The sequence below is a fragment of the Rhinolophus hipposideros genome (genome assembly GCF_964194185.1).
Source record: "Rhinolophus hipposideros genome assembly, chromosome: 3".
NCBI classification, from domain to species: domain Eukaryota; kingdom Metazoa; phylum Chordata; class Mammalia; order Chiroptera; family Rhinolophidae; genus Rhinolophus; species Rhinolophus hipposideros.
Window position 1 is genome coordinate 14,418,447 of NC_138049.1, and position 20,780 is coordinate 14,439,226.

Below are 20,780 nucleotides of genomic sequence, written 5' to 3' on the forward strand. Positions count from 1 at the left end.
GAGCCCGATCATTGGGTCCAGAACTTCGCTGATTCTTCAGAGTGTGCATGTTTTTTCCTTTCCCTCAGGAGATGTCGATTGATCCTGGAATTTCTTTGCATGGGGGTGTGGTACAGTGCTGGTTTTCAGTTTAAGGACTGTGGATTGAGATGGGGCATCCTACAATTTCCTGATATCCTCAGCACAGATGTAGAAACTTTAGGAGAGAACATTGCTTAAGTGAAACTGTAAACTGTGGGCAGGTCTCCACCCAGAGGCATATGGTAATAAATGTACTCATCTGCATGTAGGTTTGGTTTTGTTTTTGCTTGGCCACTAACCAAATAAATCACCACAACCAGGTATCCTCACCAATATCTAGAGGAGGAGACTGAAATCCTCTAATGAAAAGTATCTTACCACGGGGAAGTCTGACCCTTTGGCCTGTTAAGCTGTGCTGGCGTTTCAGGGCCACTCCGAGCAGGGGACCCATTTGTTCTTCCTTACTGCAGCAGCATGAGGCGCTCAGCCTCCTGGCTTCTCTGCGAGGTGGAGCCCACCACCCACCTGAACCTCAGGGCCATATCTCTACTGAGACTGGCTACAGAGCACGTAAAATCTCCCTGGCTCTCATCTTCCTCGCTGGTCCCAGGGATAACAAATCAAGTCCTGGGGATAACAACTCGTGGGAAAACTGACACAGGGGGTGGGGGTGGGGGTCACGGGTGTGGGCTGGGGTGGGTGGGGGCGGGTATCGCAACGCTTCAGAAACCTAACAAGGCTATAGTAGCAAGAGGCCTGAGGTTGGGGACTCCTAGTAGGGCCACCCGTCAGCTATGTCATAACTCTTGCAAACTCAGTAAACCTATTGGCGCCTCATTACTTCATCCGCACAGTGGGGATGGGGCAGGGGGTGACGGGGAACCGGGGGCTGAGAACCTATTATATACCCGGCTCTATGATGGTGATTGTGCTTTTCTTTCATCCCTCAATATTTCTGGATTGCTATGAAAGTTAAATTCAGCAACATTTTGTATTTATAGCACTTTACAGAGTGGTAAGGAATCAGTAAGTGCTCGATAAATGTCTTCTGCACAGAAAAGAAATCACGACAGTGTCACTCATGGTCTTAGCCCGACTCCCTTCCTGAAATGGTCAATACACCGTCCAGGAGTGCTCCCAGTATAAGCAACACTGAGGCAACAATCCAGGTGAGACCGTGAGTCCTCTCTTCTCACCGAAGCGTATCATGAGCTTTCCTTTCTCCATAAACCTTATATAGTTCATAGAACTTATACAGCAAAAATAACGTATTTTCTCTCCAGCTAGATTATATATCCTCATTAACAATGCTTTTCATATTTTTAAATAATGGCACACGTACAAAAGGGTTAATAGATAAGACTTCTAGCCAAACACATTGATTCAATTTAGTTTTCCATTGAAGGACACCTAGCAATTGTTTTCAAGATCTCTCATGCTTTCCCCCTACGCTGGCTCTGATAGGAACCCCAAGCCTGAATGGACCAACATCTGGATACCCCGGTAAGCTGTTCTCAGCATGTTTTCCAGTTTTCCCACAGTACTCAGCACAGTGAAAGGCACATAAGGCCTCACACCAACATGTCCACAAAACAACCAACATGATCTGAAACAACACGAAAGCGAACAAACATACTCCTGCACATTAGTAGCAATGCGTACCTCGGATAGTTGGTGCAATACTGGGTGTAAATGTGGAATTCTTCACTCTGCAAGGAAACAAAAGAGACTTTTATAGGCCAAAAAGCAGAGGCATCAACATTCGTTTCAAAACAACAAAAAGAAACAGCATTCATACCTTTAAATTTGTTTCTCTAATACCATGGGCCTGTTTCCCCGAGCACTTGTGGCAATCGTCTGTGCCTTTGTATTTTCCTTGTTTTAGACCTACCATTGGTATGCATTTGAACTCATTTGAGTTCAATAAACACTTATTGAGCATTTGCTGAGTTAGGAGAATCTGAAGGTAAATAGGAAACGGAGGAAAATAAGGTTTCCTCCGGTGTATTTGTATTGATTGTGAGAGAGAAATATATGTAGATAATTTAACGATCATGTTGGAAGTATGTTCAAGGCACAAGAAAGCTGCTCTATTCTTCCAAGCCCCTGGGCATGCAGTTATCTCTGCCCACTGTCCCTCTTCCCCACCTTTTCCACTGGAGAGCCACTCTACATCCTTTGACATTGAACTTTGGCTTTATTTCCTCCCCGGAGCCTTCCCTGAGCCATCGGGCTGAGCCAACTGCCCCTACTCTGGGTTTCACAACACCCAATACTCACCTCTCTCGTAGTATTTCCCAAATGACAGTGACCTTTTCTGTGCTATCTGTGTGTCTCCCACTCTAGGTTGTGAGTTCATGTAGGCAAGCATCACATTGTGTTCATCTGGTACGTAATATTTGTTGCACAACTGAAACCGCATCTCTCCTACTAAGTGGAAAATTATTTGAGAGCAGGATGCCAGTCTACTGGTCTGTATAAATCTAGCCTGGTAGTAATGCCTCAAATGCAATAAATGTTTGACTAACCAACGTGGGGTTCTTGTCTTTTGCTATGCTCATATCCCCAGATCCCCAGTATCTCTTCATCTTTCAGACATCTAATCATATGAGCAAATACTGGGAAATATTCAATGAATACTTATTGCTCTTAAAGGATAATTGTTCAAAAAGGTACAATTATGACCTCCATGCAAATACGACATGAACTACGACATGAACATTGTCAAGAATTTTGTTTAACCTCTTAATTAATGAGGAAAGCAGTAAGGTATTACGGCTAGATCCAAGAAGAAATAAGAGTATCACACTTAGGTCAATGGGGAATGCTAACGTGGATTTCCAAATGCAACAAGACTGGCGTTTTCTAGAGAGAAGGGTGGGTAAGGAAATCAACTGTCTCTCCATGGAGCTGTATTCATTTGCTTGTCTGTGGTCAAGATCATTTAGTGGATGTTGCTCTCAGTTATCTATAATTTACAGAGTTGTAGTAAACAAGTTTGAAGACAATGAAAGGCGCAGAGACCCCACTCAGCCTTATAATTTAGAAAGGAACATTTGAAGCTACTGAAGGCTTTTTATTGGAGGCACTCAGTCATCTCTTTGGTCAATTTCAAAGTCCTTGACAATTTCTCCCTAGACTGCCACAGGAAAAAATATGCAGATGAGTAGATGAGGTGGCAGAAACTGGGGTTTTAAATGTTTGATTGTAAAACTTTCTGTCAGAATGAACAATTCAAGGCCAATGAAAGACTAGCTCTTGTAAACTAAAACGAAATGACATTTTGAAGAAGAGCCACAGACTGTTTTGGTGTGTTTCACATTCTTCTCTCTCTAACGTTTAACATCCTTTTACTTTTTAAACCACTTCATGCTGGAGTCACATGTGGCTCCCAGATAGCGCCTTTTAATTTATGTTTTGGAAATTCAACCCTTTTTTTCTGGTTAAAAGGCATTTCTTCTTAGAATCTTTTCTGTTAAACTCAAGTAGGATTAGATTAAAAATTTTTTTTGTTATAGAAAGTTGCAAGCATATATAAAAGTAGAGAGGGTGGTACAATGAATCCCAAGTATCCATCTCCCAAGCTCAATATTATTCATTCTGTGTCTGTGGCTACCTATTCCCCTGCCTCCTCCATGACTCTGAAGCAAATTCAAGACGTCATATCATTTCACTTGTAAATATTTTAGTATATATCTCTAAATAAGGACTTTCAAAAGGAAGCGTCACCTCAATGCCATCATCATATTTAAATAATTCCATAATATCATGAAAGTTCATCAGTCATTACGCATATTTTCTATCTTCTTAGTCTCCTTTTCTCTTTTTATCATAGTTTCCCTGTTTGATTTGGACCCCAAATAACGAGCACACACAGCCACTGGCTGATATCTCTTCATTGTCTTCTCATCTAGAAGTTCCCCTTCTATGTTTCTCCCCCTTGCAACTCAGTTGTTGAAGAAACCAGATGGTTTGTCCCGTACAGTTTCCCAGTTTCAATTCTGCTGATTACATTTCTACGACTTCCTTCCCCGAGCTCCTTGCGTTTTAATAGGGGCTTGATCCATAGTAGTTTCCATACTTTGGCACGAATACATCATAGCTTGTATTATATTGCCATCAGGAGGCATACCATGTGTGGCGTTTCCCTATTTGTGATGTTAATAACCATTGGTAATTACTGCCTAAATGTATAAATTCATCAAAATGGTGATATGTCTAACTCTACTATTCCTTCTTCAATTATTGGTCAGAATTTTTCCAAAAAACGCAATTTCCTTATATGAACTGTTACCCTGCAGCTTGTGGTTTGGATGGGAAATGCAGGATAAATGCTAGATTCTCCTCCTTCATTTTCAAAATTCTCCACCTTCATTTTCAAAAGAATTCACTGGTTGGCTTTTTAAATATCACTGTGAATTCATGAATATAAACATAATGTATTTTGAGTTAATTATCTTTGCTGATGCTCAACTTATCCCCTTCTTCGCCATAGGAGCCTCTCCTTGGGTATTCGTGACCTGCCCTACAGCCCCCGGGAGCTTCCCTGTTTTGGGGTCACAGGAGATTCCAGACCATCCTATACATTTCCTTCCCACCCTCCTTTCTTCACAGAGCCCTGGTTCCTTTCAGTAGGAAGTAGTATTTGGAATCTGAGCATAAGGGATGTTCCTGCTACCGGGCTAATTATTATTTCTAGGCCTTTTCAGTGGATGGCGTTAGGAAAATGGTGTTTTTTAAAGATAAAATGCATCCCTTAGTTCATACTGATACTTGCACTTCAGATTCACAACTACAGCATTTTGAATTAGCCTCATTCTTACTCTGTATTTTCTTTCTCCTACCAATTTCAGTTCTCAATGACGCTAACATAAATACTCATCAGCTTCATCCCACAACACACTCAATAATTTCAGGATAACAACACCAACACATGTGATATGTGATATCATTACAGAAAACAGTTAAAGACGTATTTGCTGAACTTTGTCCATAGCATATTTTTTAATCAGTCGGACTTTTCTCTGTTTGGTTATGGCACAAACTGGATACATAATTAGGCTCATTGTTTCATTTTGCTTTCCATTTTTGAAGACTGCTATTTTCAAACTTTAATTTTGTTTCATAATTTTATAAAATATGTACATGGTTGCAAAGTCAAATCTACAAGGTAATGCATATTCAAAACAGTCTAGCTTCCATTTCTTTCCATTCTAGTCTACTCCTTCCTATCAGGAAGGTTCCTATCAGGTTCCTATCAGGAACCAGTTCTAATCTTACAGTTTATCATTTTTTTAAGAAACATATACATTTAAATACAGGTATATCCCCCTCATTCCTAGGTAAATAAAAAAACCTATACCAGTGATTTGCAGACTTGAGTTGTTTCAGAATCATCTGGAAGCCTTGTTAAAACACAGATTGCTGCATTGCACTCCCAGAGTTTCTGATTTAGTAGATCTGGGGTGGGGCCCTATAATTTGCATTCCAACAAGTTCCTAGATCCTGCTGGTACAGGGACTCCACTTTGAGAATCACAGTGCTATACACACTTTTATCCACTCCCCCTGCTCTGCTCAGGCCCTCCCTACTAGTACTATTTATTTATTCTTTATTTGCTTTTTCTGCTTCATAATACTCTATTATATGAATATATTAGGTTGGTGCAAACGTAATTGTGGTTTAAAAGATTAAAAAACATTGCAAGAACCACAATTACTTCTACACCAACCTAATACTACTGTGTTTCCCTGAAGATAAGACCTAGCCAGACAATCAGCTCTAATGCGTCTTTTGGAGCAAAATATTAATATAAGACCCGGTCTTATTTTACTATAAGACCAGGTATAATATAATATAATATAATATAATATAATATAATATAGTATAATAAATATAACATAACATAACATATAATATATAACATAACATAACATAATATATGGGTCTTATTTTACTATAAGACCATGTCTTATATTAAATTTTTTGCTCCAAAAGACGCATCAGAGCTGATTGTCTGGCTATGTCTTATTTTTGGCAAAACATGATATGGTTTATTCAAGTAGCTCCTTGCTTATGGATATTTGGGCTATTTCTATATATTGTGTATTTCTAAATATATATATATATATATATATATATATATATATATATATCTAGAGTGCCAAAAAATGTATATACATGACTTGTATTCATCTTTTGTTATTGTTTTTTGGCACCGTGTATGTATACTATTGCGATACTATTATCGCAAAGGATAGCATCACACTTACTGAATTTTTGTCACTATATCTTTGGAGTAGATGTCTAGAAGTAGAATTGCTGGATTAAAGCATGAATTCCGGTGTGATTTTGCTACATATAGCCAAACTCCCCTCCACAGGGTCTGTGCTATTTTGTTTTCCCCTAATTACGGGAGTGCCTGTTTCTCTATGGCCTTGCCAATTTAGTAAGCTGCCAGATTTTCAAGCAGAGTACTGTAAAAAAAGAAAATCGAAATTAGTTGCCAACTTCTAAAAGTTAGAAGATAAAAATATCTCGATTCCTGGCTTCTCCTGAAAAAGCACTAGATCTGCTGGCCCTGGGCCCACGGGTTCACATGACACTTATGTCCCCAGGAGACCAGGCAAATACCTAGACGCCTCCAGCCCCCACCTGAGCCCATTCATGCACTGTGTCCACCTGTTTGGCTCCCGAAAGCACTGGAGGATCCAGCCCTGGGTCCATGGACAACAGAAGCAAAGGGATTTGCCCAAGGTCTTCCAACAAGTCACTGTCAGGCTGGAGCTTTCCTCTGCATTTGCTCACACACCCTCAGTTTCTTGCTTCTTCTTTCCTGCTTCCTGCTACACTCAATCTGGGATTGAGCAATATCAGGCTGACTTTCCTTACATTTTGAGATGTTTGGGATCATCTCAAATACCAAACTTAAAAAAAATAGTGTCAGGGAAAATATGTCTACATTATATCATATATTTGACCTGCATAGACTTGTCCCTAACAAAGCCTCAAGACTTCCGTGCAATTGAATTTCTCTGCATTTTGTGACATCATGGCTCCATTCCTATCTTAAATTAGAGGGTTTTGATTTAAATCAGCTGTATATTCTTAACATAGAATCAAATGCATGTATGATCCTAGATTTGTAAGATCTGTGGACAATTTAAACAATAGTTTTACACAAAAGTCTATAAGTCTTCGTTAATCCTTAGTGCCTGTTACTTATAATACATGCGCCCCCAAATCCTTTCTTTTCAGAATTATTTAGGGAAAAAGAAGGCAATGATAGAAAAATTACACAAAAATAGGTATTTCCTTCTGGTGACTCACATCTCTCAAATTGCAATTAGAGAAGATCTATATCTTCTCTATGATGTATGAGACATTTAATTATGAAAGAACAAAAATATAAGATAGTCAGGGCTGGCCAATTGAGCACATACGGCACTCAAATGTTTACTGAATGAACAACCAGACTGAAAACGCCATATGATTTGAGGGTTTCTTCTGCCACAGGATCCCTTCCTCCCCCACGCCCAGTCCCACACACATTGATTCCTGAGAAACTTTCACTGGATGCTATGAAAAAGGCTTAATATGTAAATAGCACACGGGTACGGTAACCTTGGGCTGAAATCACGCCAGTGATATGAATATTGGATATCAGCACTTACTTGGAGATACTTCCAGTAAGTGGGTGGTGTGTGTGTGTGTGTACATGTATGTGCTCTTGTGTGTTCACGTCCAGGCACTGAAGGGAGAGAGGCACCAGTGGGGAGGCAGGCCATGCATCAAGGAGGGTGGGTCTCTGAAACAGACTTATCTCCCTGCTAAATGTTGCCCATGGTCAGCCCAGCTGACAGTCAAGATGAGGAACGGACATGAGAGTGGCGGTAATGGCAGGAAACAGGTGAGCTTGTTCCAAGGTGTTTCTAGCACCCTAAGAGCAGACAAATGCTCAGATGGGAGACTCTGGCCTCCCCAGGAGGGACCTTTTATCTCTGTCCCTCAAGAGAATGGCCTCTGCACTCCTTGTTCTTCCTTTTTGGGCAGCAGGTAAGAAGTCTATAGGGTATTCTCGTTTTGTCGGCAAGGATTTCTGTAACCTACACATACCACAAAGCAAGGTCAAAGATGAATCTCTGTGTAAGCCCCAGTGATTCAGATAAAAGCAGAAGTTAACCGCCAGCTTTACTTCTTTCTTTAATGGCCTCTCAATTAAAGCAATTTTCCATTCCTCCCCAGAGTGGAGCAGCTGGTTGTGTTTCAGAAAACGTAACATCTTCTAAATTTCAGGGTGCTGAATGAAAAGCAGGTTGTGCCAGAACCAAGCAGTCCCTCACCATTCCCTGCTTACATGTGAAAGTGTGGAGTGCTGCAGTCAGTCTTCTAATTAAACTTGGCAATATTACAATGAAAAATAAGATTTGGGAGTTGGCAGCATGGCACATAAACAAACTTTTATGTGAATAATTAAGCCAGAGCTAAACATATGCTGGACCGTCTTTAATCAACTTGTGATTACAGTTACCAGTAAAAGCCCAAACGCTTCCAAATGCCTCTATGTTGTTCATGTGCTGTGGTTATTTTAACATATCTTCTTTGATATACTCGGCGTATCTTTTTACCCATTCCTCCCACTTTCATTTTCCTTCTTTCTTTCAAATTCCTACCTTTTAGGATAATTAATGATGACACAGGCAACTTGTGAAAAGAGTTGAATGTGTAAGCATGTGTGCACAAACATTTTACAAGTCAACACACACACACACACACACACACACACACAAAGCCAGGCGTGTTTTATATACAATGCCTTTAACTGCGTTGAAGGAATCACACTTCAGTAAAATCCAGAGTGTTACGTTTGGATTCAAAACCGTTGGCTGGATCCACAGCACCACAAATGACCCCATGGAACAAATTCTGGAGCTGGGCTGGGAGGACGTCTCCAAGTTCCCACTGGACTCCCGATTTCCAAATGAGGTTCCTAATTCTCGGTTGATCCCAAAGCCCTGGCATGACCTTTGCTTAAGCCTTTGTTATGTGTGAAACCACAACTGCTGAAATCACACAAAGTTTTGCTTCAAAACAATTTCTGCTAGAGGTTTTCCAAACAAAAGCTGTTGAATTTTTCAGAGAAACTTAAGATAGGATTCTCTATATAGTAGGCAGTATGTGAAGAAGGTAATGCTATAAAGGGTTGCCTTGTATGTTTCAGAACGCCGTGTCCTATGTGGGTACAGAGTACAAACCAACCGTTATTTGAGCTTTAAAAGTCAGATCCTTTCCTTGTATTTTTCTAAACCATCAGTGTAACTTAAGAAAAACGGAAGAAAATGACGATGCATTTTTAAGGTGTTTAAGAGATTAATTCTGCTTCTCTTTATCCCCCAAATGATAATTATATAACCGAGGTTAGCGCTGTATATATTATATAGAAAACATTTATATTCAAACAGATTTTTGTCACTGGTATAGTGGTATTTTATGTGTATTTGTTTTTCTAACATTCTTCTATTTGGAACTCTCCTTCCCCAGAATTTCAAGTTTCTTCTGGGAAAGATGAGTAACATTAGTCAGTCACTATACATATTCAGGACAGCTATTCAGTTAACAGTCAGCATTTCCTAACTTACTGGGGATAGCAGCAGTATTTTTTTTCCTTGCTAGTAAAACAAAAATGAAAACAAATAAACAAAACAAGAGTGAGAGAGATTAGTGGCTAATTTCACCCCACATGGAACAAACACATCATTTTAACTTTCAAATGAAAACAGTTTGCACTCTGTATCGGTCTTGGTGGGCCCAGAGAAATGACTTCTGCTTACCTTGGACACAAAACATTCTGCTATGGCCGCAGGGTCATTTTCACAGTTTTCCAAATCTTGCAGAAGTTCACTAATAAAAAGGTAAAAGAAAATGTTAGATTGTCGTCTTATGGTTGAAGACCTCGTATATAACTTAGAAGTTTAAACATTGATTTGGCCTTGATAAGGAATTGTATTCAATTGGAAAACTGAGGACCTATTTTCCTTATCTCTAAGGGACTTGCGCAAGATCCTGCTCAAGTAGAAATGTAAACACAGGTCTGATCTCAAACTCTCCCACCCAGAGATAAGCCCTGACTACCACTTAAGTCTTCTAGATGTTTGTCACAGGTGCTCACACACTCATTCATTCATCAAATAGCGGTCTAGGTACCAGGTACTGTGCAAGGCATAAGAGCAAAGGTATCAGTGAGCAACATGAAATGCAGTCCCTGGTCTCTTGGAGCTTGGAATCCATCGGAAAGATCAGACATTCAATTAAAACAAATCACACGAACAAATATAAAATTCTAAGTAGGAAAGACATGCTAAGGGTGGAAATATCTTTTCTCAGATGTAAATCTATATTATTTTTTAATGGTTCATTATTTTAAGTAACTTTCATTAGAATTCATTGTGTGGATACACTATAATTAACTGATTTCCTGCTGTTGGATAGAAGTCTATAAATGGAGTTGCTGGGTCAAAGGCATTCTCAGTGTAAGTTTCCAAATTGCACTCCATACAAGTTGCATAAAAATATTTATTTTACTATGTTAAGTGTTTGTTTTAATTAACTCTGCATTACATATTTCATTTAAAAAAGTTAAATAGTTCTATAGTAATTATGATAAAAACAAGCAGTTTCCTGCATTGTTCCCTACTCTTGATGGCCATTCTCTGGAAGCATTTTCAATTCTAGCTGTTTCTGCTGTATGTATCCATGTTTGTAAACATGTTGATACTGCATTTTCATTATCTTTCAGTTTTAGACATTATTTCCTTTTGAATTTCCCAAAACCTACCCTCCTCCCATCTTCTCAATGAGTTCTGTTATGAAATGTGATTCAAGTCAGAGCTTACATTTTTAGAACTATGTAAATATTATTCTCAGCTGAGCCTTGCTGTATACCATAATTACATTTCCTTTCTTGCACAATCATGTTTTCCCTGGAATTAAAATTCTTTTCTTTTTGCTTTGTATCCAAATATACACTACTAATTTATCCTCAACTTTATGCCAGCAGTATAACTCTTGTGTCACTGTGTTCAACCATCAGATCATCTGTTGGTTGTATTCTTTCCAGGTGTCCTCCCTCCCGCAGCTGTCTGTCCCTCTGCTCCCACCTGGACAGGTTGCCTACCAGGCCTGTTGGGTTCTCCACCCTGACAATGCCCTTCACCTACGGTAGCTTCTGCGTCGGAAGACTTGTTTCTTAGATACGGTTTCCTCCTTGGGACAATTACAACACCCAGCTGCTTTCTGAATAGGAGTAATAGGCAGTATTTTCTGAGACTCTTCTTATTTCAAAATGTTCTCCCTTCACACTTGGCTGATAATGTCAGTGGATACAGAATTCTTGGTTGGAGGTCATTTTTTTCTGAGCATTCAGGAAGCTAGGTTGCCTCATGAATTCCAGTGTGTTGAGAATAATATCATTCTGATCCAGGTTCCCTGTGACCCGTTTTTCTATTCTGGAAGCTTTTAGAGTTTTCTCTTTGTTAACATAGTTCTGAAATTCTGTGATGGGTGCCTTTGGGGTGGGTCGTTTTATGCATTGAGCCAATTAGAACATTTGGGAAATGTTCTTGAACATCAGTTCTCAACGTGACCCCTGGGTTCCTCATACCCATTTGGGAGATCCAGAAGGCTGCTATTTTCATAAAAATACTTAGACACTACATTTTCATCTCTCATGAGAGTACAGTGGAGTTTTCTAGAAGCTACATGACCTGTGATATCCTACTAGATGGAAAGCAGAAGCAGATATGAGAATCCAGCTGTCTTCTAGTAAGTCAGACAGTAAAGAGATTTGTAAAAACACAAAACAATTCTAACACACCAAAACCATTAGTGAAAATAGTAAAATTATTTTTCTAAAAATGTGTGGATTTATTATTATTACTGGTAAATTGATATTTTAACAATTTCTCAGTTTTAATTTATATCACAGTAAATAAAACATCATAAACCATAAACAAAAAATACTTTTTGGGTCCTTTGTAATTTTTAAGCATGTATAGATCCTGGGACGAAAAAGCTAAGGAACCTTGTTCCTGAATTATGTTTTTGATATTTCCTCCCCCCACCCCACCCCTGCCATTTTCTCTTCTCTCTCTCTTTGAAGCTCGTATTATTACATTTTAGATCTCCTGGTCTGACATTCTAATTTTTCTTCTTCTTCTTCTCCTATTTCCTCTCTTCTTGTTTATCGTTCTATTTTATGGGAGATTTCAACTTTATTTTCCATCCCTATTGATTTTTTTTTCATTTTTAATCTGATTTTTAATTTCAAAGTGTTGTTGTTTTCTAATAACCTCTTTGGATATTTGTTTTTACTTTATAGGTGTAAAATCTTTTCTTATCTCAAAGGATGTCATTGTTATTATTTTGGACTTTTCTTTCCTGTTCCTTGCTTTCTGCAGAGCTCCCTTTTCTGTTTGATCATTTTGGCATCTGTCATTCATGTTAGAGGCTCTCCCCAAGTATCCAGGGATCTTCATTTGTCTTTTTCTATTTGAAGGTGAGACACCACAATGCTGACCATAAACGCTGTGCAGAAGTACAGCCTGTCATTCAATGCTCCTCACTCCAACACAGTGGTTCTCAAACTTCTGGTGTAGAATCAATTTACACTCTTAAGGGTTCTTTACGTGAATTATATCTATTGATATTTCCTAGATTAGAAATTAAAACAATTTTAAAAAATTGGTCAATCCATTTAATAATAAATCTAATTATATGTTAATATAAATAACTGTTTGTAAATAATAATTAGATTTCATGAAACCAAAAAAAGTTGGTGATAAGAGTAGCATTTTTTTTTTTACATCTTTGCAAATCTCTAATGTCTACCTTAGCACAGATGGATTCTCATATCTGTTTCTGTATTCAATCAGTTATTTTGGTTGAAGTATCTAGACGAAAACATCCAGCTTCACACACATATGTCATTGGAAAAGGAAGGAATATTTTGACAGCCTTTCAGATAAGTGTGGGTGTCCTTGTATATTACATTGAAACTCAAGTGGTGGTTTCTTCGAGGTTTGCTGGAGTCTAAAACCATACCAGTGTACTGTATATACCCTATTACTTTAAAATCTATTGGTCTGTCTTGTACTTTGAAAGGCTCTTTTTCCAATGCATGATTTCAGAACAGTCCCAATTTCAAACATTCTTTCCGAATATTCCTATAAAAACATTCCAAAGAAGCAACATTTCTGGACCAGTGTTTTCCATTACTGGAGGATGGAATAAGTACTGTGGATGTAAGCTTTGTGTCCAGGTCTCTCCACATAAATCCTCTTTCTGAGCACAGGAGAATTTTGCACGGAATCCATCATGTTACTTCTCACAGCTTCATAGACATACTCCTTGACAATATTTAACACTCTGTGCTCTAAATGTTATGCTCATCAAGCTCACTTTTGAGCTTTAATTTCATCTCCAAAGTGGACTTGCTGGTAAGGGGAAGTGTCCCAGGGGACCCACCCAGACTCTAAGTCAATCTCACATGTAAATGAATGATTGGGAGTCATTACTTAAGAACCACAGAGCCGGGAGATGGCTCCGACACCTTCTAGTCCCAACCCCTAATTTTAAGGTGAGGAAATCATGGCTCATAAAAGGGAGTTGGCTTACCTTAGGACCCACAGCTAATAATTAATGGCCACACAGCTGGGGTTAGTATCGGGGCTCTGAACCTCAGTCCTGTACTCTATTATAAACACATCTATTGAAAGGTTTGTTTCCTGATCAACTGAAGAAAGATGAGGGCTAAACTCTGCATCACGGTGTCTTCCCCATGGTACTGCCTACCATGGAAGGCTTGTTTGAGTTACCTGGCCAGCTTTCCTTTGTAACTCTTTTCTAAAATAGGATAAACACACCAAAAACGGGAACAGTGAGGAGGAAGCAATGGGATGTTGTTTGTCTTCCTGTCATCAAGGCTATCATCCTGATATAGTTGGCCCACCACCTGGTTTGCTCCCCATTCCACATAGTAATTATGGAAAGCCCCCTGTGTCAGGCACTCTTATAAGCACTGAGGTTACAGGGTCAAGAACACGGACACCGGTCCTGTTCTAGGCACTTCCATTCTCATCGGGGGTGGTAAGTGTGAATAACTGAATAAACAACATAATATCAAACAAAACACAACAAATATTGGTTGGCAAGGATGCGAGGAACTGGAACTCTTGTGCACTGTTGGTAGGAAAGCACAATGGTGCAGCTGCTATGGAAAGCAGTGTGGAGGGTCTTCCAAAAATCAAAAATAGAACTACTATATGATGGTGGAATCTCACGTTTGGGTATTTATCCATAAAAAAAAGTTGAAATCAGGATCCTGAAGAGATATGAGCACACCCATATGCATTGCAAGAGTATTCATCATAGCCAAAGGTGGAAACAATCTAAATGTCCATGAGTGGATAAAGAAAATGGGACCCACACCTACAATGAAATATTGGTTAGCCTTAAAAAAGAAGGAAATTCTCCAATATGTGATAACATGGATGGAAATTGAGGACATTATGCTAAATGAAATATGCCAGTCACAGAAAGACAAACACTGTATGATTCCACTTACATGAAGAATCTAATAAACTCATAGAATCAGAGAGTAGAATGGTGGGTAGTTACCAGGGACTGGAAGGAGGGGGAAATGGAGGAGTTAATAATCAGTGGACATAATGTTTCAGCTAAACAAGATGAATAAAGTCTAGAGATCTGCTATGCAACATTGTACCTAAGTTAACAATAACGTACTATACTCTTAAAAATTTGTTAAGAGAGTAGATCTCATGTCAAGTATCCTTACATAATAAAATCAAATATTAAACACTCATTTTGCTAAAAAAGAAAAAAAAATCCTAAATGAAATTACAATAGAAACTCACACACCATAGTACATTATCACTTAATAAGAAATGTTTATGAAAAAAAATAAAGCATTGGTTTTACTGAAAAATCAAACAAAAACAACATCATATGACATTGTACTAGTATGCGACATGAAGCAAATAAAGAAGGCTATGTGACAGAGAGCAACTGAGGCTAGGTGCGGGTGGATGGGCATTGGAGCAATCAGGAAGGCTCTCCGAGGAGGTGATCTTTGAGTCGGGGGAAGGTTGGAAGAGAAAGTCATTTTTAAGAAATCTGTTGTGAGTCCAGGACAGAATGAGCTTGGTGTGTTCTTGTGTGAGATATTGAAAGGAAGCCATTGTCACTGGAGTTTGATGAGTAACAGAGAGTGTGGGAGATATAGGAAGAAGACTAATTAGAAAATAATATGCCATGTACTATGGGCACACAGGTGGGGCCATGCAATGTGCTATATCAGCCTCTGAAGATAGTCCATAAAGACAGAAACAGGACTGGTGTTCTATTTACAGCCTATGGGGTGGGACTGTTTCTCATTGCATCAGTGTAACTAAGGAACAACTTCACATGTGCATTAACAGGAAGGAGTGACTCACAGATTGTGTTTTGTACTCAAAACTAAAATCAGGGTCATCCTACCTTCAGGTTTTGGGTATTTTCCCTTTTCCCTGAGTAATTCTTCCAAATATTTCCTCTTTTTGAGCAGGGCTATGAAAAAAATTTATATATATATATATATATATATATATATATATATACACATATAATATACATATCTATGTGTATATATGTGTGTGTGTATATATATATACATACATATATATATACACATATACATATATATATATATATATATATATATATATATATATATATATACATACATATATATACATACTTTTTTTTTCTAACTTAAGCCCAAGTCCCTTCTTTGGGTGGAAAAGTAAACACTGTTCTCTTTTACAGAATGTATTACATACAAAATTATCTCGGACCACTGATGTGAACTTGAAGTCAGGAAATGTATTTTGACCTTGAAGATTCTACTGCCTCACACTGAATGAGATTCAGGAGCGGGGCCTCTCCCCTTACCGGCTGCAATAGACTTAAACCACCACTTCCTTTTCCCACCCACCTAACATGGTCAATTGGCATTTTAACCCGTTACACCCACAGAGGCGCATGAGCCTGTGGGAACAGAAAATGAGTGAGGTTAACAGCACTAAATGTTCCATTAATTTTACTGATACATTCGCACTGGCCTTGAAAAGTCCACATGAAAAAAGCCCGTAGGTAAAAATATTTCTACCATTGTGCAGAAGTTAAAGACATTTTGGTGGTGTAAAAATGCACTAGAAGAAAAGTGCCCCCACCTTTCATTGCCTTATTGTTACATGTATCCCATGATTCACTTTCTAAATTACATTTCAAGGGAGGAAAAAAGTATGGCTCAAATAATTTTTTTGTCTTAACATACATGTTAGTTGCGAAGCTTTCACTATTCCTCTCAAATTAATTGCATATTCCTCAGAGTTCTCAAAGCGTTTTGTTCATTCCTTAATTACACGACTTTACTGCCTCTGCTACACAATGGTGTCATTCTTCTTTATATGACTAGACTCCGCCCAGGGTATTGCACACGGTAGTGACTCCACATAGGTATACTGAATATAGAAGATGAGTTGAAGGAAACGGGAAATTGTACTCCATCTTTTGAAGAAGGAGGAAAGCTTGGGTGATTTTAAGTTGCTAAAAAATAATTTTAAAATAGAAGTTCAATATGGAGGAATGGTCTCTATTTCCTCACTCTTCATTCTTGAAGATTCAAATTACAGTTCAGAGAACTCTTCTTTTTTTCTGGGAGAGTGATGCTGTATAAAACAATTGGTATTTTTTCGTTAGTTGGTAGTAAAAAAAGAACAGTTTTGGGATATTAGGGGCAAGTTAAAATGGGGAGAGTGGTTTATTTCGATGGACCTAGTTGCCTGACCATTTGAGAATTTCTTGCAGACACCAGACCAGAGGTTTAAATATCTAGGCTATCATAGGGATTATGAGAGAAAGAAAGATTTTGGTTAGGAAAAGGAAAACAAAAATGAAGTCATAATTGTATTCTGAAATATTTCATGTTGGAAGAGTTTGTGAAATAGCAATTTAAATCTAGTCATATACCAAAATTGAATAAACATAGTACAAAGAAAGAAATTACACACTATTGTCACTTATGAACATGCATGAAAAAAATTCTTTAAAGAACTACAAATAAATCAAACTTATCATGCATAAATAAATAAAACACCATGACCAGGGAGGGTTTATTCCAGTAATGTACGTATGATTCACATCAGCATTCATATTACTGTAATCTACCACATGATGAATAGGAGAGAAATCATATGCTTATTTTCTTAAAGGCATTAAACATTCAGTAAAATTCAATATTCATTCACAATAATATCTTAGCAAAATAGGGAAGAGTGTTTGTCTAAATCCAAGAGCAATAATCATACTTAATGGTAAAACATTTAAAGCACTTTTGCTAATGTCAGAAAGAAGATAAGAATGCCAGCATCTAATATATATTGTAAGATGGGGCTTACCCAAAGCAATAAGACAAGAAAAAACCATAAGGGGTAGAATTGTAAAGGAAGAAAAAAAAAGAATCTCATTTTCAGATACCACTATCTGCATAGAAACCCAAAAAATCATCTATAGACCACTATTAGAACTAATGGGAAAGTTCAGAAAGTTAGTAGGAGACAATATCAGCATATAAAAATCAAAAGCATTCCTAGATGACAATAATGACCAATTAAAAAATAGAAAATATATTCTAGTTACTATCAAAAATTAATTTTTATAAGTTACATGTATGAATGTGATGGAGAAATTATAAAACACTATTTTAGGATATTTTTTAAAAGCTTGATTGAAGAGATATGTTTATGGATGGGATGACTCAATATTGTAAAGATGTCAATTCTGTCAAAATTAATGATTAAATTAAATGTAATTTTAATTAAAAATCCCAACAGAGTTCTTTATGGAAGTTGACAAACTAATGACAAAAAAAATCACTCGACAGTGCAAAGAGTCAAGAAAAGCTAAGCCAATGTTGAAGAAGAGCAACGCAGGCTTAATAATTAAGACAATGATATGGGGCAGGGATGAGAAACAGATCAACGAGACAGAATACAGAGCCCAGGGACACACCCATACATACATGTAAACTTGACATGGGAGGAATGTGGAACAACAAATCAGCACAGAAAGGATGTATTTTCAACCAGGGATAATAGGACCATCAGCTAGCCATATGAAAATAAGAATGTGAATTTCTTAACATATATCATACTTCCATCGTTTTTAGTTAGATTAAGGACATAACATGAAAAGCAAAGTTTTAAGACTTTTAGAAAAACAGTAAATTTACGAACTGAGCATAGGAGATAATTTTTAAAAACACAACACAAAATCCATATACTATAAAAGTGTATTTATTTAGTGTAGTCACATTTATGAATCATACAACTTCTTTTCAAAGAAACCATAATTAAATTAAAAAGACTCATACTAGGAGATGATTTGCGACTCACATAATCCACAAAGATCACCAGCCAGAATTCATCAAGAAGTCCTATACAACAATGACAGATAAATGGACAATGGCCACAAGCCAGAAATTTAAGTGGCCAACAAACAAGATGTTCTCAATCTTACTGTAATCAGCAAAATGCAAAGTAATATATCCCCCAATGGAATATTACATAATAGTTCAACCAAGTAGAGCTATAGATCTCAAAAACAATGTTGAGTGAAAAAAAATTTGTAAGATATTGATACAAATTACGCCATGTTTGAAATAAGTGAAAACATGTCACCTATTTTAAATAAATACATATATACACATATATACATATATGTATATATATATAGTCAAGGCAATAAAATCATATCTGGGAATGAAAAAGCAAGTCTTGGATCAGAGTCACAGTTGTAGGGGCAAATTGAGACACATTATATTGGCTTCCTGAGCCAATTCTGCATCTCTCTCCCTAATTCCAAGTTCAGGGATGTCTTGTTAGTACCTTGAAATCTGCTGTGATGAGAGTGTTTGCACCATAGAAATCGGCAAACAATAACAATGTACATCTCAGGTTCTCTCTCCCTTGTTCTCACCCTGAAGAACTGGTTTACCAGCACACCAGTGTGCCATTCTCCCACATATGGGGCTTCACCATTATTTGTAACGTCTTTATGCTTTAAATAATTTCTAAAGCAAATATGGCACAAAGAAAGGTTTTGATAGAGTGGAAGTGCTTCATGGGTGTTTATTGTATTACCCTATGCTTTTCTGTATTTTGGAAATACTTCCTGAAAAACAAATTTAGTCAGCTAAATTTTTTAGGCTCGCATAAAACCATTTCCTTTTTGCTCTCTTTAATTTTAGAGATTTAAATCTTGCTTAGTTGGTCACAATATTATATTATGTTGAAAAACCTGGACCTGAACAAATAATAGAAACTTTAAAATTATTTCAAGCCCCAACCACAGATTTACCAGACAGTTGTATCTTTGAAATCAACTGATGTGGGGGTATATAATAAGGGATTCATAAGAGGCATTAACATAAAAGTCACATCAACACTCTTATTTAACCAAATCTAATGGCAAAACTCTTGAGCTAGTATTTAGACTCCAGATTTAAGAGAAAGGAAATAAAAACGAATAGGGACAAAATAGACCATTCAACTGTGCAAGTTTAACAAGAAGATCGTCTTGAAAATAATAATAATGAAATAGAAATAACAAAATAATAATACCAATAGAGATTTGACAAAAGTAGGTTTTCAAAGTTGGCTAGGTTGGCTTTGTAGCTCTGCGTCCTGAGCACAGAACTATCCACACCGTGTGACTGACTTCTTGTCCATGAGATGTGCACACCACCTGTAAGATGGTGGTCTTACAGGTGTAAGATGGTGGTCTCTCCACCTGAGAGAGCTGTTAAGAGGATTCCATGAGATAAAGCACGTGCAGGGGATATAGAAATGTGATCTACAAAAGGGACAGGCAAGAACAGTCACATAGAATTGTGTCACTACACAGATGCCTCACACATCATCATCAGGGACTCATTCACTCCGACTCGGGTTATTTTAGACATGTCTGACTTCCTCGTTCAGAGAATACCAAAGAGAAAATAACAGAGAACGGATTCAGGCACAGAAAGTTCTCCTCAGTCTCCAGCCGTTGCAGACTGGGCTCCACTGCCAAGGCCCCTTCTTGTTGACATAGGTGGTGTCATGCAGGATGTCACGCAGGGTCTCTGGTCCCACTCCCGACATAAGAATGCAGGACATGGTGAGGCCAAAAAGGAACACCCACAGAGCCATAGATAGGGGAGTCATACCACTATAGTCTCGCTGGAGGCTGGGCTGGAGACACAGGAAGCAGGAGCCACACGATCCACAACCCGCCTCTCTGCAATCCGCAATCCACACTCCACCACGCCACGCCACTACACCACCACACTACACCACACTTTGCTGGCTTAGCTGCAGCAGTTGTATCAGTGGCTAATGTCTAACCGGTAACAGCTGATGGCCAACTAGTCACAGCTGATGGCCATCTACTACCCAAGCCAGCACCTTTCTATGTGAGGCCGAGAGCCTGGAAACTGCTCTCTGGGGCTCTGTCCCCACAGGCGCTACTTCATTCTTATCTTTCTTTAAGTTAGGAGGCTCATGAAGATTTAAACTCCAGGGAGTACAGAACCCTTGGAGCGTGCCACAATGTGACAAACTGTGGCTTGAAGAGCAGGGCCCAACTCTGGCAGGAGGCAATGT

General features: G+C 38.2%; 1 protein-coding gene across 2 annotated transcripts in view; it reads right to left on the reverse strand.

Annotated features, from left to right (window-relative positions):
• PLEKHG1 (pleckstrin homology and RhoGEF domain containing G1) overlaps window positions 1-20,780 on the reverse strand; it is a 214,113-nt gene that overhangs the window by 35,264 nt on the left and 158,069 nt on the right. For both annotated transcript variants that reach the window (XM_081044592.1, XM_081044591.1), the window contains 2 exons: window positions 9,852-9,921; window positions 1,684-1,730 (listed from right to left, as the gene is read on the reverse strand). In XM_081044592.1, coding sequence (XP_080900718.1) covers window positions 1,684-1,730; window positions 9,852-9,921 — 117 coding nt within the window. The remainder of the gene's footprint in view (window positions 1-1,683; window positions 1,731-9,851; window positions 9,922-20,780) is intronic.